General features: G+C 44.4%; 1 protein-coding gene across 3 annotated transcripts in view; it reads right to left on the bottom strand.

Moving 5' to 3' along the window:
• daam2 (dishevelled associated activator of morphogenesis 2) overlaps positions 1-27,608 on the bottom strand; it is a 397,811-nt gene that overhangs the window by 44,399 nt on the left and 325,804 nt on the right. For all 3 annotated transcript variants that reach the window (XM_063040647.1, XM_063040649.1, XM_063040648.1), the window contains 3 exons: positions 24,276-24,383; positions 23,168-23,228; positions 16,371-16,502 (listed from right to left, as the gene is read on the bottom strand). In XM_063040647.1, coding sequence (XP_062896717.1) covers positions 16,371-16,502; positions 23,168-23,228; positions 24,276-24,383 — 301 coding nt within the window. The remainder of the gene's footprint in view (positions 1-16,370; positions 16,503-23,167; positions 23,229-24,275; positions 24,384-27,608) is intronic.

Below are 27,608 nucleotides of genomic sequence, written 5' to 3'. Positions count from 1 at the left end.
CAACTCTCTTTCATAGTAAACTTTGACCTCCAATAACATGGATGCCTGGTAGGGCAGCAACACTCTGACAGAGAAGGAGCTGTTGTTGTATCCCAGCCTTGGGTATGGACACTATCTGTGGTGGTCACCAATGGCTTATTGGAGATTAATTATCACAACTCAATCAACATTCTGGTCCTCTCTAGTACTTTGCTCAGTACAGAGAAATTAAAATCTCCCTCTGTAGCTTATTGCTGTGAGTTTCTGCAGAGTCTTCCCACCTCTTCACAGACTTGACACAGACTACAGTATAAATCCGCTGAACTGAGTTGATGAAACCAAAGGCTGACATGATGAGGATGGATTGGAAGTGAGACAACAGGGTGGAAAAGGCATATGGTGCACCGGCTTTCATCATTTATAGCAGTGGCGATGTTACGTACAAGATGGTACTAGTTAGGTCGCACTTGGAGTGTTGTATTTGGTTCTGATCACTTTGCTATGGAAAAGATCCCATTAGGCTGCAAAAGGTGTAGAGGAGATTTACAAGGATGTTGCCATGATTTGAAGGACTGCGATATTAGAAAGAGTGCCCCATTGTTTGGGAAGGTGTGAAGAGAAATGGGCGATTATCTATCCCCCTCACTGTCCATGGTTGAAAACCTAGGACTGTGCCCAACTGTTTGCCACAAGGGAGAGGTTTATGGGGAAGGTTAGCAGGTTAGACTTTATTCCTTGGAGCAAAGGAGACTGAATGTCAACCTTATTAAGATATAAAATCATGAGGGGCATAGATAGGGTGAACCCACACAGTCTTTTTTTCTCCAAGGTTGGTCAATCAAGAAGTAGAGGACATAGATTTAAGGTGAAAGGGGAAAGATTTACTAGGTACCTGTGGGGAAATATTTTCACACAGTATGTATTACGTAGAAGCAATGATTACCAGAGGAAGTGGTAGAGACCAAGCATGGGCAAATGGGCCTAACTTAGATGTACATCTTGGTCCCATTGATGAGTTGAGCTGAAGGGCTATTTCCATGGTACATGAATCTATAGCCCCACTGAGATGTTAAGAAAAATAAGGAGGAGAGTAAGGAGCAGGAGCAAGGCCTGGATGGGATATAAGTATATAGACCATCATGGCAACTTTTAGCACAGTGAGTGAAGTTGCTGCCTCACGGCTCCAGGAGATGAGGTTCTATCCTGACCTTGGATGCTTTTTGTGCGTAAAATAGCCACCTTCTCCCTCTGACTCAGTGCACTTCCTCAGGCTCCTTTTGACTTGCTCCCACATCCTAAAGACATGTGGGTTGGCAGGTTAAACTTCCACTCTCAATTACCCCTAGTGTGTAAGATGAGTGGTAGAATCTGGGGGAGTTGATGGGAATAAAATGGGATTACTGTAGGCTCATCTGTTATTGCTGGCATGGATACAATGGGCTGAAGAGACTGCTTCTATGCCGAAAGGCCCTGATTCAATGGCAGGAACAACTGGGGTGCCTGGGTGAGGAAGTCAGCTGTCTGAACAATGAAGGAGGAGAGCGTGTGTACTTCAGACAGTGAAGCCACTAGGTGGCAAAGAAACAAACTAGGCAAGTACAAGGAGAAGCTGAGCGAGAGGTAACACACCGATTACACAGCGGTAGGCCATTCCAAGCCATCATTGCAGAATAATAAAGTCATGTGATAAGGGGATGGTTGTAAATTTCCCAAAGCCAAGATAAAGGGAATTTGGAATTTGTGCACTGATCATAATGAGGTTATTCTTTGTACTGAATTTTAAAGCCTGCTGATTTTCCCCTGAGCGAACACACTCCTTTATTGAGAGACCCACTGCTTATTTGCCCTGTGCACACAACACTCACACATCCCAATCCTCACAGGTCTCTTTAGGTACTGAAGTCATAGATCATAATTTATAATGCACATCGTAGAGTTCACAAGCTTGTGTACGGTGTGAAAAGAGCCCCACTAAGAGCCCAAAAACAACTGAATAAGGCTTTTATCTGCCACCATCTGGGGTTACATTTTAAATCTATCACCTGGACCCATTTAAACTCACAAGGCAACAGCCAGAAGGTGAGTCCCAGACAAAACACAGGGAGTCAGTGAAGAAATTATAGACTTTCATCTTGCATCCTTTTCTATCTTGTCAGAGTAGAGTTCTCACAATCTCCTTGTGACCATGTGGGTCTCCCCTGGGTATTCTGGTCTCCCCAATTTCCTACCACATTCCATAGACATGCACATCAGTAGGTTAATTTTCTCCCACATTCCACAGACATGCAAATCGGTAGGCTAATTGGCCACTACACATGAAAGTGAGAGAGGAGAAGGAGAGCAGGCTGCAGGGAAATAAATGTGGGAATGGGATTGAGGAGTTCGCTCTGGGCTGCATAGACGATGGACGGAATGGCCTCCTTCCATGTCACATAGAGCTAAATAGGAAATAGGGCTTTCTTCGCAAATTGTCCAGCCTGGTACGGGAACTGTACCTCCCTTAATCGCAGGATTCTGCAGAGAGTGGTGTGGACAGCCCAGCGCACCTGTAGTTGTGAACTTCCCAGGATTCAGGATATTTACAAAGACAGGTGTGGAGGATCATTGGGGACCCGAGTCACCCCAACCACAATTTATTCCAGATGCTACCATCCGGGAAGCGGTACCGCAGCATAAAAGCTGGGACCAACGGGCTCCGGGACAGCTTCTTCCACCAGACCATCAGACTGATTAACTCACGCTGATTTGAGTGTATTCTATGTTACATTGACTGTTCTAGTTATTATAAATTACTATGATTGCACATTGCGCATTTAGACAGAGACGCAACATTTTTACTCCTCGTGTATGTGTAGGATGTAAGAAATAAAGTCAATTCAATTCCATTCAACCACGTCGCATGTCCACTCTCAATCTTGATGCAGGGTCAATCCAAAACATCGACCATTTCTTTCCTCGCACTGATGCTGCTTGATCTGCTGAGTTCTTGTGTATTGCACCAAACTCTAGCATCTGCATTCTTTTGTGCCTCCAGCCTACCCTTATATCCCAAGTTCTCCCATCCCAGTAACATGTTCATAAACTAGTTTTGCATCCTTTCCAGTTCAATGCAATGAAAAGAATTGAAAATGTTCTTTGCTCTTTGCCCCCCAACACCTGCTGTGATTCGGTATTACTACAAATTTTCAGATTTGACCATCTGAACCCAGTCTCAAACAGAATTATGCCTCACTCTCTCGCCTACTTCACCCCCATTCTTTCAGTGGGCTGTGGGGCGATTACAGCAGTCCCTTTCAAAACAAAGATGAACATTTTAAACTCAGCAACACAGGGGTGCAGCTGCAGGAGAGCTGCTGTTTGACAGCTCCCGAGATCCGGGTTCGACCCTGACCTCTGGTGCTGTCAGTGTGGAGTTTGCAAGTCTTCCTTGTGACCATGTTGGCTTCCTCCAGGTGCTCCAGTTTCGTCCACATCCTAAAGGTGCATGGGTCAGTAAATTGCCCTGAGTTTGTAAGAGAATGGTAGAACTTGGGAACAGCTGATGTGTTCGTGTGGGGAACAAAATGGAATGAGTGTAAATAGTGCACATTGGTCAGCTGAACTTGATGGGCTGAGGGGCCTGTTTCTGTGCTCCGGCCATGTATGGCTTTATGTTGCTGAACTAGGACAGTGTGCAGATCTGATAGCTGACTGCTGCTAACACACTGCTCTGGAGGGGAGAACCAGGCCATGCAGAGGTATGTGAAGGAAATACAGCTCTGAAAGGAAATCTACTCGGTCGTAGCAAGAGCATGCACACTCCACACAGGCAATGGTGTAGAAGGATGCAAGGCAACTTCCACCGGTTTTCCAGCTGGCTCTTAGTGTGATGTTTGGGTCCCATGTCCAGCTTGCAATTTTACAGGAAAGTAACTGGCAATGCATTTATTTGTTGGCCGGTTATGATATTACCAGGTATTGGCAGCATTTATTCTGTTCCTAATTACGCTAGAATGGGGGAGGCAGTTATGAGTCACATATAGGCTAGGTTGGGTAAGGACACTTCAGTTCCTTCCCAAAAAACAATAATGAACCGAGAATATTTTGGAATAATCCAGTAGTTTCATAGTTACTATCACTAGTTTTAGTTTTAGATTTAATTAATGAGGAATTTAAATTCCTCAGCTCCCCTGAGGAGATTTGAACTCACGTCCCTGCATCAGTCGTTCAGATATTTGGCCATTTGATACTTAATTACGATGGGGCTACACCTCTGAGGAGTTCCAGATTATTAAGCTGCTCGTGGTAGGTTTTGAACTTGCTGGTCCTGCAGCAAACGGTGCACATTCACTGTGCCTTGCATGATCACTGCACTCTCAGGACTGAGCAATTTACAGGCAGTGTCACCCGTGCAGTCAGGTCACAGCAAGGTTTACACACCTAATTCTAGCCCAGAGAGTGAGTTCAGGGTGTCGGCCCTCTTGGGTGAACCTACAGATCATAAGACCTGACTGGAAGATGAGACAAGGGTGTCATTCTCAGCCAAAGAGGGACTGTTTCTAATCATTTCTTCACTTATGGGATCATACTGCATATCAAATGGATTAATCAGTAAAACCATCACCACTTTTGAAATGCAATCCATTAGAGAATCATAGAGTTATTGAGAATGGAAATGTACTCTTTGACTTTAAGCTGCCTTCCTGAGAAAGTCCCATTTGCCTGTATTTGGCCTATATCCCTCTAAACCTGTCCAAATGTCTTTTAAACACCATAACTGTAGCTGCCTTTGCTGCCTTCTCTGACAGACCGAAGAAGCAGAGAAGATGGGCTAAACAGCCTCTCACTCTCTGACACGCATACACATATGGAGACACATACCATAAAAACATACATAAACTACGTGAAGGCCAAGCTCCATTCCTAGGCACTGATTCCTTCTTGCAGAATTTATGGAAAATAGAATTGTGTGGAAAGAGTGGTTGTTGGACAGGCAATGCAGGAAGTATTTGGAACACCACAATCAAAGCAAAGGGGAAGTGCTTTTTGCAGAATGGCCCGGGGCAATCGGAAGTGGCTGTCAAGGGAAGTTAGGGCCAAAGAAGAACAAAGTGTTGAAATGATAGGCAGGACTGATGCTTCCTAAGTGAAGAAAACAACATGATGAAATCATATTCATTATCAGATATGCCCCAGGCCTTACAGCAGCATCCACTGTAACCCTATCCTAACCATATCTGTCCGTGGTTTGCTGGGAAGCATGCCAGTGTTCAGCTCTTCAGCAACAACAATTCTGACTGAAGAAAGAGCAAGGTCTTACATTTTACCCTTTGACCCTCACAAGCCACCCGTTGATCTTCACCGATTTCTATAGACGTGACACAGAAAGCATCCTATCCGGAACAACACAACTTGGTGTGGCAACTGCTGTGCTGGAGGCTGTGATAAACTGCAGAGAGTCATGGACACAGCTCAGCATGTCACTGAATGCAGCTTCTCCTCCATGGACTCTCACTTTGCCAACGTAATCAACGACCCCACTCATCCTGGACATTCTTTCTGCTCCCCTCTCCCATCGAGCAGAAGATACAAAAGCCTGAAAGCACAAACCACTGGCCTTAAGTGCCCCACTGTTGAATGGCCTCATAGAATGACAACACAGACTCATGACCTACAATCCACCCTGTCATGGCCTTGAACCTTATTGTCTGTTTGCATTTCACTTTCTCCGTTATATTTTATTCTGCATTCTGTCTTTATATTCCCTTGTACTATCTCACTGTACTATTGTAATGAAATGATCTGTCTTGTCTTGTCTTGTCCATACTGGACCAACCGCCGCCACTGGGCTATAAACGTGCAGGAGCAATGTGTGGTTAAGTGCCTTGCTCAAGGACACAACACCCTGCCTCGGCTGAGGCTCAAACTCGCGACCTTCAGATCACTAGTCCAATGCCTTAACCACTTGGCCACGCACCAGAGATCTGTAAAGATGGCATCGCAAAGCACCGTTTTTCACTGTACTTCGGTACATGTGACAATAATAAACCAATTTCCCACTTAACAGTTTAGCAAACTTATGTTCAGACCTCTCGATTGGTTCTACCCAGAGGTATTTTTGAGGGGCATTCGCTGATGTGGCATCAAAAGTGAGGGAACCAGGCTCCCATTTGTCGGGGCAGAGTGCCCATTAACAAAGCAAAGAGAAAGTTAAGCTGTAGTGTTTTATTCTCTCGTGGCATGTGGGTATTGTGAGCCATTTATTGCCTCTGCTTAAAAGCTCCTGAGAAAATGGAGAGGTACCTCCTTTGACTGCTTCAGTCCTTCAAGTAAAGTTGTCCCACAGTGGGTAGGAAGTTCTAGGATTTAAACTCATTGGCAATGGAGAAATGGCAATATATTTCCAAAGCTGTGCACACACAAAATGCTGGAGGAACTCAGCAGGTCAGACCTATGGAAAAAAGTAAACAGTCGACGTTTCGGGTTGAGATCCTTCCTCAGGACTGAAAAGGAAGGAGGAAAATGCAGGGTGAAAATGTGGGGGAAAGGGAAGAGGCTAGCTGGAAGGTGAGAGGTATAGCCAGGATGTTGAGAAGGTCAAGGACTGGAGAAGACAAAATCTGACAGTAGAGAAGAGTGGAGCATAGGAGAAAAGAAAGGAAGAGGGAACCCGAGGGAAGTAACAGGCTGTTGAGAAGAAGTGAAAGGTCACGGTGGGGGATAGAGGAAGGGGAATGGGGAAAATTTGTCCATCGGAAGGAGAAATCAATGTTCATACCTTCAGGTTGGAGGGTACCCAGGCAGAATATAAGGTGTTGCTCCTCCACCCTGAGCATGGTCTCATGTTGGCACAAGAGGAGGCCTTGGATTAACACATCAGAATGGGAATGGGAATGATAATTAAAATGTTTGGTCAACAGGAAGTCCTGCCTGCAGTGGATGGTGCAGAGGTGTTCGACAAAGTGATTCCCCAATTCACGGCGGATCTCACCTTTGTAGAGGAGGCCGCATCTGTAGCATCGGACACAATGGATGACCCCAGCAGATTCGCTGGTGAAATGTTGCCTCACCTGGAAGGTCTGTTTAGGTCCCTGAATGGAGGTGAAGGCGGGAGGTGTATGGACAGGTGTAGCATTTAGCCCGCTTGCAGGGATATGTGTCTGGAGAGAGATTACTGGATAGGGACAAATGAACAAGGAAATCGCCGGGGGCACGATCCCTGTGGAAAGCAGCGGGGAGGGAGAGGTAAAGATATGCTTAGTGATAGGATCCCTTTGGAGATGGTAGAAGTTGCGGAGGATAATGTGTTGGGTGTGGAGGCTGGTGGGCTGGTAGGTAAGGACAAGGGGGACTCTCACTATTACAGTGTCAGGAAGATGTGGTAAGTGTGACTGTGCGGGAAATGGAAGAGATGCGGGTGAGGGCAGTATCAATATAATGTCCTGGAATGGAAAGGCACATCCTGGGCGAGAATAACACCCACATACACAACACTCTAAACATGACATCCATTTTGAATCATCAAGGAGACACAAGAGACTGCAGATGTTGGAGTCCAGAGCAACAAAAAATCTGCTGGAGGAGCTCAGCAGGTCAGGCAGCATCTGTGGAGCGAAATGAACCACTGATTGCTTTGGGTCAAGATCCCTCCACAGATGTTGCCTGACCCACTGAGTTCCTAAAGCATCTTTTGGTAAATGAGTCTGTTACCGTCACACATACCGAGGTATGGTGAAAATGTTGTTTTCCATACCATCCATATGTAACTACAACAGTGCACTGAGATAGTCCAAGAAAAAAAAAATTAACAGAATGCAGAATAAATGTTACAGAGAAAGTGCAGTGTGGGCAGACAATAAGATGTAAATCCATAACAAGGTAGATTGTGAGGTCAAGAGTCCATCTTACTGCCTTATGTCATGCTGCTGCAAGTGGATATTTCACTGCATCTGTGCATACGTGTGACAACAAACTCAACTTTGGCTTTGAATTGTACTGGGGTAGGGGTGGGGTTAAGAGACATCCTGACCTGTGTGCAACGATGGGGGAGCTTGAGAGACAGCCACACAGAGGGCAGCACAACGCTTTACAGTACAGGCCACCCAAGTTCAATTCTCATCAGTTTCCTCCAGGTGCTCTGGTTTCCTCCCACAGTCCATTGACGTACCGGATTGTAGGTTAATTGGTCATTGTAAATTGTCCCGTGATTATATCGGGGGATTGTGAGGCAGTGCAGCTTGAAGGGTCAAATGGGTCTGTTCTGTGCTGTATCTCAATAAATAAAGAAATAAAAGATAGGATGACATGCCAGTTCTTCCAGCCATAAGTTTCCACAGTTCCACCCTTGTAAGTCTTTGTCTTTGCTGTTCAGCTCTAATTTCCCAGAAATATCGAATATTGTGTGACATTCTGATCACCTAGACAGAGGGATGAGGTTATTCAGCCAGAAATGCTGCAGGAAAGACTTGCAAAGATGTTACTAGATCTGGAGGGCATGATATGTAAGGAGAGGAACACAAGTGGCTCACAGTGGTTTCTAAACCAATGAGGGGCATAGATAAGGTGAATGATGACAGTCTTTTCCCAGGGTTAGACGAGATTAAAAATAGAGGGAATAGGACCAACGTGAGAGGGGAAAAATATGAGGGGAAAAATATAAGGGGATCTGAGTGGTAACTTTTTCACACAGAGAGCTGTTGGTATGTGAATGAACTGGCAGATGAAGGAGTACAGGCGAGTACAATTGCTTAAGAGGAGTTTGGATAGGTAATGTACGTAGATAGGAAAGGATTGGAGGGATATGGGACAAATGCAGGTAAATGGGACCAGATGAGGTGGGCAAGTTGATCGGCATGGACAACTTAGACCAAAGGACCTGACTCTATATCTCTGAGTGGTTGAAGATATACAGAGGCATCTTATGCATGAATGACTTTAGCAGAATTGGCATTCATACAGGCATTAAGGTCATTGGATCCACGCCACTGTGTAGGGCTGATACCTCAGTGTGCAAGCATCCATACCACAGAAGACCACAAAGCAATTCAAATGTAGCTGTCAACTGACTGTCTTCCAGTTGCATTCTTTCAAATGCTGCACGTAAGTTCAAGTTTTAATTGTCAAGTTTTAATTACCATTCAACCTTACATGAATAGAGCCACATGAACCATCTGGAGTCATGAAGGATGTTCCCTGAATATTTCCATGAAACATGAAATTTTGAGACACATTATGGAGCACAAACCACTAGTAAGTAGTAACATGATTCTCGAGTGCTAACTACCTTTACACACTGTAAAACAATATTATTTCTGCAAACACTATACAGGGCCAATATCACTGGAACATATCGTAAAGCACTTTTGAAGAACACATGGCAGCTATATATATGTTAAGAAACACAATTAGAGAACAGATATCATAGATAGAACAGCACAGCAAGGATCAGACCCTTTGACCTTTTATATCTGTGCTGACCATAATGCCAAGCTAATCTTTTCTGCCTGCATATGATCCAGGTCCACATCTAAACACCCCTAGAATGCCAATATTGTGCCTGCATCACCACCATAGTTGGCAGCGCATTCTAGGCACCCACCACTCTGTGTAAAAAACTTGCTCCTCACATCTTTAAATCTATGCCCTCCAGAATTTGACATTTCTACTGGGTGGGGCGGGGGGAGGTTGGGAGGGGAGGGGAAACGGCTGTCCATCCTTTTCAATGCCTCTCATAATTAAATATTTTTATTTTATTGAGATACAGTGTGGAGAAGCCCCTTCAGGCTCTTCAAGCTATGCTGCCCAGCAACACGCCCCCCCCACCCACTATTTATTCCTAGCCGAATTACAGGACAATATACAATGACCAATTAATCTACAAAATGGTAGGTCTTTGGACTGTGGGAGGGAACCCCCTCAGTCACGAGAGAGCATACAAACTCCTTACAGGCAGCGGTGGGAATTGAACTTGTGTCGCCTATACTGTAAACTGTTGGCCAACCACTACACTACCATGCCAGCCCACACAATTGTATATAATTATATATACTTCTATCAGTCCACTCCTCAGCCTCTGAAGCTTGATAGAAAATAATCCATGTTTGTCCTGCCTATCTTGTAAATACTACTATACATAGGGCAGATATTACCTACATAATGTATATTGTCAAACACTAATGTAGAACGCATATTATCTGAATATCTTAAGAAATGATATGATATGGTGAATGGCACCCCTGCAAATCTTACGAACAGGAGGTAGCCCCTGAATATTATTAAACACAATTATAAAGAATTTGTTGAGTACAGAAAATCCTGCATTTGATATCCTGTTTTTAAATTACCCTTCTTTTTAACACAGCATTTCATAGATATCACAAAATTAATGTCTGATGACTGACGTTCTTTGAGATGAGGAGAAGGAGAAAATGGAGGATCTGGTAATGTTATATATCATGGTACAGTAATGTGTGGTGAACAAGCATAAAAATGGTGACTCCACACAAATGAGGACTGAGAAAGGTTTCCTTTAACAGCCGCCACATGGGAATATTTTTGCTCAAACACTGAGCCTGTCCTGCCGCCAAGCCTTTGTCCCATTCCATGAAATGTTAAAGGGACAGGAAGGCTCTTCATTCTGGGAGACACAGGCTGGAATATAATCAGGAACAAAGATATATAATTGTATTGATGGGAGATGAGAGTAGGGGGAGAGGTTAAATTAAACAGAGATTCTTTTCATCAAGGAATGGTAACCACATAACAACTGTGGATGATGGGTGACAGGCTCAGTCAGTGAAGGAAGCTGAAAGGCAACTTTTTGTCCTCCAAATTATAACTTTATTTGAACAAGAAAGGACTTTGCACATCGATGTAAGCCTCCTTAAACAAGATGAATGTGTCGTCTAGCCACAACTGTCACGCTTTTGGATATTTAGGGAGTAAGCGCATACAGAGACATGCACATACACCCACACACACACACACACACTCACACTAACATGTACACAGACACTCTACTCTCACACTCAAACACTCAATTCTCTTTCACACACACACACACACACACACACACACACACACACACACACACACACACAAAGACCCACCCTGACAAATGGATGGAAACACACAACCAGATACAGAGACATACACAGACACAGACACATGCAAGCAGGCATAAGCACACGCACAAACATGCAGACGAACACAGAGGCACATATACAGAACGACATATGCAGCAGAGCATATACACTAAATATCACCTACATCTATTCACAAAAAATATATTCACTTAAAGATGTGTCATACAAGCATAAAGACACAAATGTTTGTGCATTTTATTTATTTTCACAGATTTTTTAAACGAATTCAACCAAGATTTAGAGCAGGAGACAAGAAGATCAATGGGACTTCAGACCGCTCAAGAAGCGTCTCCTAGCAACATGTGGTGACTGAAGTGATTTTATGGTCAGCCGCTACAAACATGGCAGTGTAAAGAGATTATCTGCAGCATACAGAGAAGGTCTCATATTCAAGGGACTGCCACAATGGACTCTTGAAAGATAAAGAAGAACAATAAAGAAGGGTTCGCGGCACATCTGCTCTAGTCAGGATTTGCATGTGAAGAGGTAACAGAAGATGTGACTTACTGCCACACAAGGCAGGGTTCCCTGATTTCTGATGCCCTGGCATGCCAAGAGCCAATGGAATAACAAACTGAAGCTCAGCACAGAACAAGGAAGAAATTAATTATCCTAAGGGTAAACTTGAAGGCTATTTGAGCCAACTATGTTTGGTTACAAATCAAGGGAAGGGAGGCATTTAAATTGTCTGGAAACAACTCTGTTGATTCTCAAGTAAGACCTTCCTTTCATTGCTGTTTTAATGAATAGCTTTGGTGAAAGTAGGCCTGGCTCCTGGGACTGAACTAAATCACTGTCCTTGTTTGTTGAAGTTCAGTAGTTAACAGTCTTGCCTCCTGATCAGAAAGCTTATGTCCTGACAAGCAAGGTGGCTTTGTTGGACTTGGTTTGGACACGGGCCAAGCTAAGTGAAGGAAGTGTGGGCAAAATCTAGAAAACAGGACAATATAAACTCTGCTAATCCATTCTTTGACTATTGAGTCCTCCAAAAGGATAGCTGTCTGGCTCACTGGGTGACGATTCCCATGTTCCCTTAGAAGTTCCCAAGAATGGAGTTTCCTCATTGCCTTGACACTGGTCAGGGGTCAAAGTTCCCTCATTGCCCTGATAATCATATCAGGCAGCAATCATATTGGTGCCCACTAAGAGCAGTTTGAGTGGCTTCAATGATTGCCAACTGGTAGCATTCACATCTACTGTGATGAAGGGTTTCAACATGCTGGTTATGGTTAGAATTAATACCTGCTTCGGCAAGGACCTGGACCACTACAATTCAACTGCAGCAAGTCTACAGCAAATGCAATCTCACTGGCTCTTCACTCGGCATTGGAGCACCCGTACAACAGCAATACATACATCAGACTGCTGTTTATTGATTACAGATCAGTCTTCAAAACATCATCCTTTCAGTATTAATCACCAAGCTTCTAAATCTGAAGCCTCTGTACCTCCCTCTGCAACTGGATCCTTGCTCTCCTCATTAGGAGACCACAGTCAGTATGATAACATCCCCTTCTCACTGACAACTGTTACGAGAATACACATAAAATTAAGGTGTTTGCTGGCCTGGGCTAGCATCAGTGGCATCAGCAGTTGGTCTGCCACCTGCCCTCAGGGGAAGGAGAGATAAGGAACAATGGAGCAGCGTCTGGAGATGTGTAATGAAGGGATGTGGGAGGAAGAGCTGTCTGGAGCGGCTCCCCCCTTTGAACCCTGAACTGTTTGAAGTGATGGACAGGCGATACCCCAGCAGGGGGATAAAAAGGGACAGGTTCGCTAAGACAGACACACACGCCACCCGAGGTGACGAGACCCTGGAAGCGGTACGCTTCTCACGAGTGGGTGAGAAGTATCAGACAACGGCCAGGGTGGAAAGGTACGATCAGCGGGAACCCGGTGTGTGTCCGCCCTTGCCTGGGTGCCGGGTTCACTGCAGAGGATCGACCGCATCTGGAGGAGGGGTCACAGTCGGTGACCTCAGGTGACATCACCAAGGACCCGCCCAAATGCTGTTTGTGAGCCATCTCGCTGGTCTGTGAGTGAAGCTGTGCTGAATGATGAGTTGTTCCTATTCTATGCCTCTCTTCCCCCACCTTGTCCATCGCCATGGCAACGATTACTGCGAACTGAACTTTGAGTCATTTTGAAATTGGTCATTTACCCCTAGACAACGATAGAGCTTGATTGATGCTGTTATCTTAATTCTGTGCACATGTGCGTTTATCATCGCTGAACTGTTGCATTTATTATCCTTTCGATTAATGTGTTGCTTGTTTCTTTAATAAAACTTTCTTAGTTCTAGTACTCCAGACTCCAACTGAGTGATCCATTTCTGCTGGTTTGGCAACCCAGTTACGGGGTACGTAACACAACCAACATAGGCACACTTCAAGAATGAGTGCTTCGCTCACTGTTCTATTCTCTCTGCACTCACGATTGTGTGACTGAGCACAACTCAAACAGCATTTACAAATTCACAGGTAACATTACTATTGTTGGTAAAATCTCAGATGGCGACAAGGAGGCTGACAGGAGTGAGATGGTTCAGTTGGTTGAGTGGTGTCACAACAACAATGACAGTAACACCACAAAATTGATTGTGGACTTCAGGAAGAGGAAGTCGGGAGTACATACACCAGTCTCATTATAGGATCTGTGGTGGAAAGGGTGAGCAGGTATCAAAATCCCAAAAGATCTTTCCTAGACACAACACATTGATGCAATCATGAAGAAGGTATGCCAGTGTCTCTACTTCATTAGGAGTTTGAGGAGATTTGGTATGTCACCAAAGACTCATGGGAATTTCTCGAGACATAGAGTGGACAGCTTTCTGACAAACTGCACTGCCACCTGGTGTGGAAGCTTCAATGCACAGACCACAGGGGTTGGAGACTTCGCCAGCTTCATCAGAGGTTCAACCTCGATGAAACCTTTAAGAGGCGGAGTCTCAAGAAGGCAGAATCGATTGTTATGGATACTCATCACCCAGGTCATGTCCTCCTCTTGTTACTACCATTGAGGAAGTGGTAAAGGAGCCTGAATTCCCACACTCAACAATTTAGGAACATCTTCCCTTCCACCAGACGTACCAATTGGCCGAAGATACAAAAGCCTGATAGCCATGTACAACCAGGCTCAAGGACGACCTCTATCCTACTGTTATCAGACTCTTGAATGGACCTTTTGTACAGTAAGGACTTTTGGCTTCATCATCTATCTCATTATGATCTTGCAACTTATTGTATACGTGCACTCTTTTGGTACCTTTTGCATTTTATTCTATATTGTCACTGTTTTACCTTGTCCTACCTTAATGATCTGATCTGTATGAATAGTTTGCAAGACAAGCTTTTCACTGTATCTTGGTACATGTGACAATAATAAACCGATTCCAATTCCAGCACTATCCGACAACCTCCAATCTACCACCCTCTTGTCCCTTTTCTTAAAGGCAGTGGAGTGAAGGGATATAGGGAAAAGGCAGGAAAAGGGTACTGACTGTGGATGATCAGCCATGATCGTAGTGAATGGTGGTGCTGGCTCGAAGGGCTGAATGGCCTAATCCTGCACCTATTGTCTATTGTCTGTTGTCTATCATCAGATTTCTGAATGGTCTATGAACCCACGAACACTACCTCATTATTCCGTTATTTTTACCCTATTTAGTCATTTTTTTAAATTAAGACTAATCTTATGCCTTTGCACTATACCATTGCTGACATTTCACATCACACTTGACAGTGATAATAAACTTGATTCTGATTCTGTCAGAGGGCAAAGTTCCTCACTGCCCTAACACTGGTGGCCAGGGATCCTTCATTCCCTTTAAATTTACTGGGTTCACCAAAAAATGTATGATAACATCTAAGAGCAAAGTATTAAAAGTGTGAGGGCGTTGCATCCAATTGTCCACAAAGCTGGAATTTTAATGCAGTATTTATTGCATTCTTGCAAGTTAATTCATGCTGATCTTCCTCAGCCTCAATCAGTAGTGCATGGGGGTTGGTGGGGATAGCGATCACAAGGAATTAGGTTGGACAACTCCCACGACCCACCAACTGTTCCATGTTAACATGATAGCTATTGGTATAACTTGGCCCAGAACAAAAGCAAAATCCCTACACAGATAATGTCCACAGTTTTCTTAATGTAAGCAGCTTCTAATGGAACCGGCCAGTGGTATGAAAGGGAGACCTTCTCATCGGCAAACTACATTGTGGAAAGTAAAGGTTTGAAATAAAATTAAACAATCATAATCGTTGCAAGTTTTTATTTTTAGATTAAAACAGCCTGGCTTAGCAGACCATGAAAATCTGCAAAGCACAGTGGGTGGCAAACCAACAAATTGTACTCGCTTTCTGCACTTTTATCTAAACATGTGGTAGCATTTTATTTACTTTCTTCGGGACTCATATGGTTCTGCATTCAGTCATTGCTGGCTGCTTTTCACTTTGGCTCAGAGGCTCTCTCCTTCTTCTCCTTCCAGGTCTAATATGAAGCCTTAGACAAAAAAGTTCCTGCTAACACTGAAGAGCACTTGTCAGGGTTGTCTTTACTGAGGCCTGCTTCCAAGCCAGTAGGTAGTCCACAGGCTACTCCAATACTGGGCTTTCTAAAACGTGCTCCTGTACTGCTGTTGGGGATAAATGGCCGTCAGTAGCTCAGTGCTCAGATTCTCACAGAGTGAGCTCAGTAAGGGCAGGCATACGGGTTCTCTGGTAATCCTAACCAATGGGAAAAGGGGCTCAAAATTACACCTCTCTTAGGATCCAAATAAAGAGGTTTGCCTTAAGACTCCACAAAATCCTACCATCAGATCCACTGCTAATTGAATGATATGATTTTGTGTACGAGGGAGTCTCAGTGACAGGTCCTTTGTTAACTGAGTGGTCTGATTATCAGACCCTTGTTTAACAGGGGCCTTAGCACTAGAATCCCTGTTAACTACAAACATCTGGGGGACTCACCAATAGGTTTCCTGTTACCTGAGTGTTCTCATTGACAGACCCTTGTTTAACAGAGAGTCTCCCCATCACTTAAAACAGTCTCACTGTCAGTACTTAAACCTTTAGAACAGTCTCACTAGATGTCCACAGTCCCATCAGCAGTAAATACTTTAAAATGGAACCGGCTACCAACATTGACCAGTCTGTGGCCCGACACCGGTGATAAAAGGAAGTGGAAGTGAGATGGCCGACTCTTCACTCACCAGGTGGCGTCAGCAGAGAGAAGGGGCAGATGGGTTATACCCTCCAAATGTTTGCCTACCTTGTCTTTCGCCTCAGCCAAAAGGTCCTCCATCTCAGAAAAGCTGAAGCTGGCAACAGTAATGAAGTCGCTCATGACTGGAATAAACTTGTCCTCAGGGCTCCGTATGCGGCTTTTCTGGTAGTCCAGCTCCTGGAGGGATGAAGGGAAGGAGAGGGTCATGAGGAGTATTTCTATTCTACAGCACAAAGTGGAACAGTGATGCAGCAAGTAACTCTACCAGGTAGCTCCAGAGAACCAGGTTCAGTCCCGACCTAGGGCACTGTCTGTGTGGAGGTTGCATGTTCTCCCTGTGGCCACCTGGGGACTCCCACTCCTAAAGATGTGCTGGTAAGTTAACTGTGTGCTGGAGCTTACCCTTCAGCATTGGCCAGTGGAAAAATGAATCAAAAGGAAAAGTGATGGAGATACGAGAGAAACAAAAAGCTGGGTTAGGGGCAAAGGGAAGGCTGTGGGGCTGACAGGATTACTCAGCTGGAATTGTCATGAATCCAATGGGCTGAATGGCTGCTTTCTTAAACAAGGAAGGAAGCTTCACCTTTTGTACCTCTCCCCACTCTATTAAAGGGGACCTCTCCTTTTCCAATCGTTAAATAGGAGACTGACAATCCTTCAACAAAGGGAATGCCTCACCATCCTGATGAGCAGAATTACGCCATTAAAGGTGACATGAAACCTCTCCCGGGAAGCAGATAATTCTGCCTCCCCACTTAAGTGAAGGCTCAATGTCAGACCAACGGTCAAATAAAGAGTTTGTCTGCCAGTATCCTCCTAAAGGGATTGCATGCCCCAGTGGGCATTCCCACTCATTTTTCGATTGGAATTAGGATGAGCCCTAAGACCCCGGCATCCCGTGCTAAAGCAAAGCCACTGCTTATCAGACCAGGGAATCAGTGCAACATGTCTGCATACACCCACTCCATTAGGTTCCAGCCACATCCTGTGTGCATCTTCCTATCTACTGTGAGCTGAAAGCTCTTTAACGTAATTACATTTCATTACATGGGTTCAACAGTTACTGCTGCACGTGCTGCTCCAGACCCAGCTGAGCTTCAGGATCTTATCTGAGTAGGAATGAAAGATACTTTGATCAAGCAAACCTAGTAGCCGCATCTCCAGTCAGAGAGATACAGCACGAAAGCAGGCTGTTCAGATAACTGTGTCCGCACGGAGCATCAGCCATCCACTTACACTCTAGGTAATCCATTTTCTTTTTTTATTCCCCGCATTCGGTTTGGTTTTTGACTGTTTTTGATTGAGTGGCAATTTACAGCACCCAATTAACAGCGGAAGGAAACTGGAGCACCCAAATGAAGCCAACAAGGTTACAGGGTGAACTCCTAAACTCTACACAGACAATGCCTGAGCTCAGGATGGACTTTGGTCAGTGGAATTGTGAGGCAGTGGCTCAACGAGCTGTGCCACTAAGCACCTAACTAGCGCAGAAGAGTTTCAGACCCCTGCCCAGCTTTGCTGAGCGGATACAGGATCTAACCATTCTTATTGTACCTTCAACCCAATCTCCCAACCTTGGTAAACTTTCAGCTTTTCCTTATCACCATCGGTTCAAAAAGCTGCTTCCAATTCCTCTTTAAGGGAGCATGTTTTGAAGACTCCCAACCCTCTGGGAGAGAAAAAAAGATCCTCTTAACCATGTCTTTAATAGGCAATTCCTTATTTTTAAACAATCGCTCCCAGTTCTAGATTCTCCTACAAGTGGAGATATCCTCTCTACATCTGCTGTGTCAAGATCCTTTTGGGTCTTGTATGTTTCGGTCAAATTCCCTCTCATCCTTATAAAGTTCTTGCAATTCAGTATTTCCTCATAAGTCAACCCACCTTCTCCAGCAGCTAGACCACTAAACCTTCTCTGAACTGCTTCCAGCACATTAAAGTCCTTACTTATAAATGAACAGTGGTCCAGATGTGGTCTCACCAATGCCCTTTATCACTTAAGCATAATTTCCCTATCTTTTAATTCATTTTCCTTCACGATAAAGGGAGTAGGGATAGCCCAGAAAATTATAGACCAGTGAGTCTCACTTCAGTAGTTGGTAAGTTGATGGAGAAGATCCTGAGAGGCAGGATTTATGAACATTCGGAGAGGCATAATATGATTAGGAAAAGTTAGCATGGCTATGTCAAAGGCAGGTCATGCCTTACGAGCCTGAATGAATTTTTTTGAGGATGTGACTAAACACATTGATGAAGGTAGAGCAGTAGGTGTAGTGTATATGGATTTCAGCAAAGCATTTTATAAGGTACCCCATGCAAGGCTTATTGAGAAGGTAAGGGGGCATGGGATCCAAGAGGACATTGCTTTGTGGATTCGGAACTGGCTTGCCCACAGAAGACAAGGAGTGGTTGTAGATGGGTCATATTCTGCATGGAAGCCAATGACCAGTGGTGTGCCTCAGGGATCTGTTCTGGGACCCCTACTCTTTTCGATTTTTATAAATGACCTGGATGAGGAAGTGGAGGGATGGGTTAGTAAATTTGCTGATGACACAAAGGTTGGGGGTGTTGTGGAGGGCTGTCAAAGGTTACAATGGGACATTGATAGGATAAAAAACTGGGCTGAGAAGTGGCAGATGGGAGTTCAACCCAGATAAGTGTGAGGTGGTTCATTTTGGTAGGTCAAATATGATGGCAGAATATAGCAATATAGCATTAATGGTAAGACTCTTGGCAGTGTGGAGTATCAGAGGGATCTTATCCGAGTCCATAGGACACTCAAAGCTGCCATGCAGGTTGACTCTGTGGTTAAGAAGGCATATGGTGCATTGGCCTTCATCAATCGTGGAATTGAATTTAGGAGCTGAGAGGTAATGTTGCAGCTAGATAGGACCCTCGTCAGACCCCACTTGGAGTACTGTGCTCAATTCTGGTTGCCTCACTACAAGAAGGACGTGGAAACCATAAAAAGGGTGCAGAGGAGAATTACAAGGATGTTGTCTGGATTGGGGAGCATGCCTTATGAAAATAGATTGAGTGAACTCGGCCTTTTCTCCTTGGAGCGACGGAGGATGAGAGGTGACCTGATAGAGGTGTGAGAGATGATGAGAGGCATTGATCATGTGGATAGTCAGAGGCTTTTTCCCGGGGTTGAAATGGCTAGCATGAGAGGGCTTAGTTTTAAGGTGCTTGGAAGCAGGTACAGAGGAGATGTCGGGGTAAGTTTTTTTACGCAGAGAGTGGTGAGTGCGTGGAATGGGCTGCTGGTGGCGGCGGAAACAAAAGGGTCTTTTAAGAGACTCCTGGATGGCTACATGGAGCTTCGAAAAATAGAGGGCTATGGGTAAAGCCTAGGTAGTTCTAAGGTAGGGACATGTTTAGCACAGCTTTGTGGGCCAAAGGGCCTGCATTGTGCTGTAGGTTTTCTATGTTTCTAATAACTAAATATTCTGTATATATACTGATTGTTTATGCATCACTCATTAGGACCCCCAGGGCTCTGGAATCTCTCAGTGTTCAGATAAAATACTGTTTTTGTTTCCTGACAAAATTATGGATTTCATATAATAAGAAAGCATGGATCACTGTCTCTATCATTCGGGCCACTGTGAAGGGAAAGAAGATAATGGTGATGAAATCCAACTCTTCCAAACCTGTGCCAACCAACTAGCAGGAGTATTCAAGGACATTTTCAACCTCTCACTGCTACTGCTGGAAGTTCCCACTTGCTTCAAAAGGACAACAATTATACCAGTGCCTAAGAAGAATAATGGGCTACCTTAATGACTATCGCCCGGTAGCACTCATATCAGCAGTGATGAAATGCTTTGAGAGGTTGGTCATGACTTTATGACTAGACTGAACTCCTGCCTCAGCAAGGACCTGGACCCATTGCAATTTGCCTATCGTCACAATAGGTCAACAGCAGATGCAATCTCAATGGCTGTCCACATGGCTTTAGACCACCTGGACAACACAAACACTTACGTCAGGATGCTGTTTATTGACTATAGCTCAGCATTTAATACCATCATTCCCACAATCCTGATTGAGAAGTTACAGAACCTGGGCCTCTGTACCTCCCTCTGCAACTGGATCCTCAACTTCCAAACCAGAAGAACACAATCTGTGCAGATTGGTGATAACTTCTCCTCCTCGCTGATGATCAACACTGGTGTACCTCAGGGGTGTGTGCTTAGCTCACTGCTCTACTCTCTATATACACATGACCGTGTGGCTAGCATAGCTCAAATACCATCTACAAATTTGCTGACGATATAACCACTGTTGGTAGAATCTCAGGTGGTGATGAGAGGGCATACAGGAGTGAGATATGCCAACTAGTGGAATGGTGCCGCAGCAACAACTTGGCACTCAATGTCAGTAAGACGAAAGAGCTGATTGTGGACTTCAGGAAGGGTAAGACGAAGGAACACATACCAATCTTCATAGAGGGATCAGAAGTGGAGAGAGTGAGCAGTTCTAAGTTCCTGGGTGTCAAGATCTCTGAGGATCTAACCTGGTCCCAACACATCAATGTAGTTATAAAGAAGGCAAGACAGAGGCTAAACTTTATTAGGAGTTTGAAGAGATTTGGCATGTCAACAAATACACTCAAAAACTTCTATAGTTGTACTGTGGAGAGCATTCTGACAGGCTGCATCACTGTCTGGTATGGAGGGGCTCCTGCACAGGACTGAAAGAATCTGCAGAAGGTTGTAAATCTAGTCAGCTCCATCTTGGGTACTAGCTTACAAAGTACCCAGGACACCTTCAGGGAGCGGAGTCTCAGAAAGGTAGCATCCATTATTAAGGACCCCCAGCACCCAGGGCATGCCCTTTTCTCACTGTTACCATCAGGTAGGAGGTACAGAAGCCTGAAGGCACACGGTCAGCGATTCAGGAACAGCTTCTTCCTCTTTGCCATCCCATTCCTAAATAGACATTGAATCTTACCTCACTTTTTTTTAATATACTGTATTTCTGTTTTTGCACGTTTTTTCAGTCTATTCAATATACGTAATTGATTTGTTTATTATTATTTTATTTATTATTATTTTTTTCTCTCTCTCTGATGGATTATGTATTGCATTGAACTGCTGCTGCTAAGTTAACAAATTTCACATCACATGCCGGTGATAATAAACCTGATTCTGATTCTGAATTTAGGACTCGCTGACGTTATCTACCTGTGCTGCTGCCTTTGGGTATCCTGAGACATGTACACCCAGGTCCTGTTGCAATGCAGTGAGATGGGACGAAGATATTTTTTTCTCATGTTTCAAACTCATTTCCACAGCAGCCCCACCCAATGACCACAGTCTAAATCAAGCCAATGAGTTCATCAGTAATTGGAGAGGGTCACACTCATATTTGCATTCCTGTTGTTCACTACTCTGATAAATCTACTTCAGCAACACAGATAGGACACCAGGCATGTAAACAAGATACATTCCTTGCTGACTGCAGCAGCCTCTAGAAGCAGAAAGAGATGCCTAGAGCTCCCTGGTATTACACATAAGCTAAACAATTCAAACTCGGTTACAACAAATCTGAGCAGCTCTCTTATAGACTTCCTCCCTTATACATACTATAGAAAATGCAATGACGTTTTTTTAAATTATGTGAATTTCCTATTCATATTTTTTTTAAAAGCAAAAATTCTTATACCTTCCTGTCACAACGCTAAGTCAAAACTGGGATTCCTTCCAGGGTTCTTTAAATTCAAGTCAAATACTACATCTTCAAGACACAAAATACAAGAAGACTTCTTGACTACCAGTAAGTAAGGATAGACAACAATACTTCTGCTTGGATAGTTCTAAACACCAGTAGTCCACAAGATAGCATCTGACTGGCAACTGAAAGTTGATCTTGGCAAGCAGTTCCCTGACTTCATCGCATCATCATCCCTGAGGCCTAACAGGGCCAATCTGTCCGTAACCTCAAAGCAGATGGTCATGTTAGAACTGACAGTTTCTTAGGGAGACCAGATTGAGGAGGTGTTTGAACATAAGAAAGCTAAATACCGGGAGCTGGTAGAGCAGTGACAGAGACAGGGGTAGAGGGCATGATGTGAGCCTATGGAGACGGGGTGTACAGGTTTTGCTGCCTGCTTGCTGTGCAGGACCTACTCTCGCATGGGCATTATGGAGGCTGCAAAGAAAAAGAGCCATCAGGACTATCACAGAGGCTGCAGAGAGTCTCCAGATGGCCATGGATCAGGAGCTATGACACATGGACCAATGCTGCTTGGTTACAAGCCAGAGGTTTATAGATTCCTGGAGCCATAGGAACTTTTCCCTTCAGTTGTGTATTCAGACTGTTGCCACATGAATGGCCAAGCCCAATTGCCTTTTGTGTGGATCATGCCCAGTTCATAGGCCTGAGATAGGAACACAAGTTCGCATCTTCCTGCAGCAACTAGAGAACTGCAATTAAACTGAATAAATCTGGATTGAAAAGTTGGTATCCATAGTGGCAGCAACTGAATTGTTGTAAAAACCCATCCAAATCATTAATATTCTTTGGGGAGAAAACAAACCATTGCTTATATGACTCAGACCCACCAATGTAATTCTCTTTAATTCTGGGACAAGATTACTGTAAATTCAAACAATAAATGTGCCACTGACAGCCAGACCCACATCCCAAAGCCAAATAAAACCGAACTACTACAGCCACTGGGAGGTTGAAATAATAACAGCAAATGATGGAAAAACTAGGCTGCACCTGTGGAAAGAGTAGCAATTAACTCTTCAAGTCTAAGACCATTCATCAGAACTAACATTTGTTATATACAGTATGTTTATTCTATAAAACTCTGGGCAGGTGATACTTACAGATTCCAAAGCCTTCAATCCATTCTTTAGATTGTTTATCTCTTTGTCCAGTTCTGCCAGACTGTGTGAAATAAATGTAATTAATTAAACTCAGAAAGAGAGTCAAACTGTGCTTACAGTTCCAAATGCCGCACCCATTCCCAAGAATCCTCCGCACAATTTAATACATCTTCTGTATGAATGAAGGTCAGCGGTAAAAAAGTGTGAAATCTTTTACTTAATCACAAATTATCACGAGGTTTCATTCCCCCCCCAACTAAGTACTATCATTTGAGAAATTACTGTTGGCCTGGACACCATGGATAACTCACTTGGTCACCTCTGAAAAACTGCCATGACTTTAGCATCTGTTCCAAGAGACCAGATGAGGTCACTGCTTCAGTATGTAATTTGATTGACAGATCAGTCTCTGAACTATGATTTCAATACATAACCATCCATAAGTGTGTCTCTGCGTGGCTCCACGTGCATTTACAAGATTATGGTGTGAATGTGAGGGGTGCGTGCGTGTGTGTGTGTGTGTGTGTGTGTGTGTGTGTTTGTGTGTGTGTGTGTGTGTGCGTGTGTAAATCTGTGTATGTCTCACGGGTGCATGATCTTCCCTACCGTGCGTACATGTGGATGTTTCTGTGCATGCACGTATGCATACATGTCTTTATGCAGTGTCTGCACTTCAATCCACCCATGCTGATCACCATCCACCCATTCACACTCTTTCCAATCAAATCCTCTCAGATTCAGCCTTTCACCTATGCACCGGGGAGAAATTAGAGTGAAAAAATTAGCCTACGAGCCCCCACATCTTTGGAACGTGGGAGGAAATCAGAGCACCCAGAGGAAATTCATGCAGTCACAGAGAGAACATACAAACCCCACATCGACAGCAACAGAGTCAGCATCGAACCCAGCTGTCTGCTGCTGGGAGGTAGCAGCTCGACTCGCTGTGCCCTTGCTTGCCAAAATGCATGCACATCGGTACAAAATTGTGCGAATATACCTGTGTGCATTTGTGCATGGACATCTTTGTACATGTGACAATGAGCAAAAAATACAGCGAATAAGGCCACACAAGCTGGTTATGTGATAGCCATTTTATCAGGCCACTTACTTGACTTTGGCTGCCTCTGGTACATGGAGTAAATCTAAATGGATGTTGAGGATCTCTGGGTAGCTCTTTTCAAATATCATGATCAGATAATGTAACAGTGTGATGCTCCTGGAATGGAGAGAACAGTAGTATTCCATATTAGTTCTGGAGAACTCAATAGCTTCGTCCCACACACGTATTCGAGGAAATGATCACCTCCTGCACCTACACCTATACCTTACACGATACTTCTTTCATACCTAAATTTATTAAGCACCAACCATCGACAGAAATTACCCATGTGTGCGGGACCAGAGAAGAAGATCGAGGTGCAGCCAAAGGCCGAAATGATTGATCAGAGAGACATGCATTCGGGAGGCTTCTAATGAAAATAACATGCAGAGATCCAGGATTACACATTTTGTTTTTAACTGGAGCAATACTCGAAAGGACTGGATGAACTCAGTGGATGGCAGCATCTGTGGAAGGAAATGGACAGCTGATGTTTCAGGACCCAGAAGGTCCTTTTCCCTCCATAGATACTGCCTGACCTGCTGAGTTCCCTCAGTGTTTTTTTGTGTGTTGCTCTAGATTTCCAGCATCGGCAGTCTTTTGCGTCTCTGCCTTGATTTAACTCATTTTCCCCAAAGCAAATGTCCCCTCTGCACAAGCGCTGGATATAGGAGCTATTGATTGAAGTTACTGTGGGGTGACTTTACTGAGGTGCTTAACATTGTTAGTAATTTGAGCCCTGTCTTTGGCTCTGATGAAAATGGGAAGAGGGAACAGGATGAGGCTCCAAAGAGGAAGGTAAGTGAACAGAATAAGCAAACAAATGTCCTGGAATTGAGAGAACAGTAGCATTCCATATTAGTTCTGGAGAACTCAGTAGCTTCCTCCCAGACACGCATTCGAGGAAATGATCAACTTCTGTACCTGCAGAACAATATTAGTCAATTTATAGTGAGAGGAAGGTGCAGAAATCTGTGGACAGAAATAAGGTATTTGGCCCAGCCTCTACTATCTTCCCCATACCCCTTCTTCAGTATACCCAGTTTCTCTTTAAAGACCATCTGATATCTACTGTAGCAACTCCTTGTTGCAAGAACTTCCACATTCTGGTCTCCTTGTATGCCAAGGTGGACTCTTGACCTAACAATCTGCCTTGTTATGGCCTTGTATCTTAAAGCCTGCCTGCAATATACTTTCTCTGTAACTGTAGCACTATATTTTGTGTTGTGTTATTGCTTTTCCTTTGTACTACCTCAATGCACTGATGTGATCAACCACCTGGACAAAAGCAATACCTATGTCAGGCTGCTGTTTATTGATTACAACTCCAGGTTCAATACTGTCTTCCCCTCAGTACTAATCAACAATCTCCAAAACTGGTCTTCTGTATCTCCCTCCACAACTGGATTCTTGACTTCCTCACTGGAAGATCACAGTCAGTGTGGATTGGAAATAACATCTCCTTGCTGATCATCAGTACTAGCACACCTCAAGGCTGCATGCTGAGCCTGCTGTTCTACTCTCTCTACTCCCACAGCTCAAATGCTATTGATAAGTTTACTGATGGCACAGGTATTGTTGGCAGAATTTCAGATGGTAACAAGGAGGCGTACAGGAGTGAGACTGATCAGCTGGTGGAGTGGTGTCACAACATCAACCTTGCACTCAACGTCAGAAAGACCAAGGAATTGATTGTGGACTTCAGGAAAGAGAAGTCAAGGAAACACACACCAGTCCTCATCAAGGGATCAGAAGTGGAGAGAGTGAACAGTTTCAAGTTCCTGGGTGTCATCATCTTTGAAGATCTATTCTGGGCCCAAGATGCTGATGCAATTATGAAGGTGGCACATAGGTGGCATCCGATAGTCTCGCGAGACCATGGATCTGCGCCTGGAAGGTCTCCAGGGCTCAGGTCTGGGCAAGGTTGTATGGAAGACTGGCAGTTGCCCATGCAGCAAGTCTCCCCTCTCCACAACACCGATGTTGTCCAAGGGAAGGGCAAGGGTTGATACAGCTTGGCACCAGTGTCGTCACAGGAGTTGCCAGAACGAGGTTGAAGGCAACATCGGACTGCCTTAGGGACTCCAGCTCCGGATTTGTCCTCAGGGTTTACTCCCGAAGCCTTTCCCATGAGTGGGTATGGCGGCAAGGCAGTGGAGGTTTGAAATCAGAGTTTTCCCTCTCTTAGATGGACTGCCTTCCCAGGCTGATGAGCTCCATCTACCCGAATAAGTGGATATATTTCATTAGGGGTTTGAGGAGATTTGGTGTGTCACCAAAGATGTCAGGAGGTACAGTGGAAAATATCCTGACTCGTTGCTTTACTGTCTGATATGAAGAAGTCACTATGCAGGATTGGAATTAAACTGCAGAGGGTTGCAAACTCTCTGGGCACTAGCCACCTCAGCAATGAGGATATCTTCAAAAGGCAATATCTCAAAAAGGCAGCATCCATCATTAAAGACCCCCATCATCCAGGGCATGCTCTCTTCTTATTACTACCATCAAAGCTGAGGTACAGAAGCCTGAAGACACACAGTCAATGTTTTAGGAACAGCTTCTTCCCTTCTTCCATCAGATTTCTGAATGGACAATGAACCAACATATTTTTTGAATTTTTTGAGGATGTGACTAAACACATTGTTGAAGGTAGAGCAGTAGATGTAGTGTATATGGATTTCAGAAAGGCACTTAATAGGGTACCCCATGCAAGGCTTATTGAGAAAGTAAGGAGGCATAGGATCCAAGGGGATCTTGCTTTGTGCGTCCAGAATTGGTTGGCTCACAAAAGGCAAAAGGTGTTTGTAGATGGGTTATATTCTGCATGGAGGTCGGTGACCAGTGGTGTGACTCGGGGATCTGTTCTGGGACCCCTACTCTTTGTGATTTTTATAGATGACCTGGATGAGGAAGTGGAGGGATGGGTTAGTAAATTTGCTGATGATACAAAGGTTGGGGGTGTTGTGGATAGTGTGGAGGGCTGTCAGAGTTTACAGTGGGACATTGATAGGATGCAAAACTGGGCTGAGAAGTGGCAGATGGAGTTCAACCCAGATAAGTGTGAGGTGGTTCATTTTGGTAGGTGAAATATGATGGCAGAATATAGTATTAACGGTAAGACTCTTGGCAGTGTGGAGGATCAGAGGGATCCTGGGGTCCGAGTCCATAGGACACTCAAAGCTGCTGCGCAGGTTGACGCTGTGGTTAAGAAGGCATACGGTGCATTGGCCTTCATCAACCGTGGGATTGAGTTGAAGAGCTGAGAGGTAATGTTGCAGCTATATAGGACCTTGGTCAGACCCCACGTGGAGTGTGGTGCTCAGTTCTGGTCACCTCACTACA

Source organism: Mobula hypostoma, chromosome 2, assembly GCF_963921235.1.
Source record: "Mobula hypostoma chromosome 2, sMobHyp1.1, whole genome shotgun sequence".
NCBI classification, from domain to species: Eukaryota; Metazoa; Chordata; class Chondrichthyes; order Myliobatiformes; family Myliobatidae; genus Mobula; species Mobula hypostoma.
The sequence above is the reverse complement of the archived record's forward strand: the minus strand, read 5'-3'. Positions and strand labels throughout refer to the sequence as shown.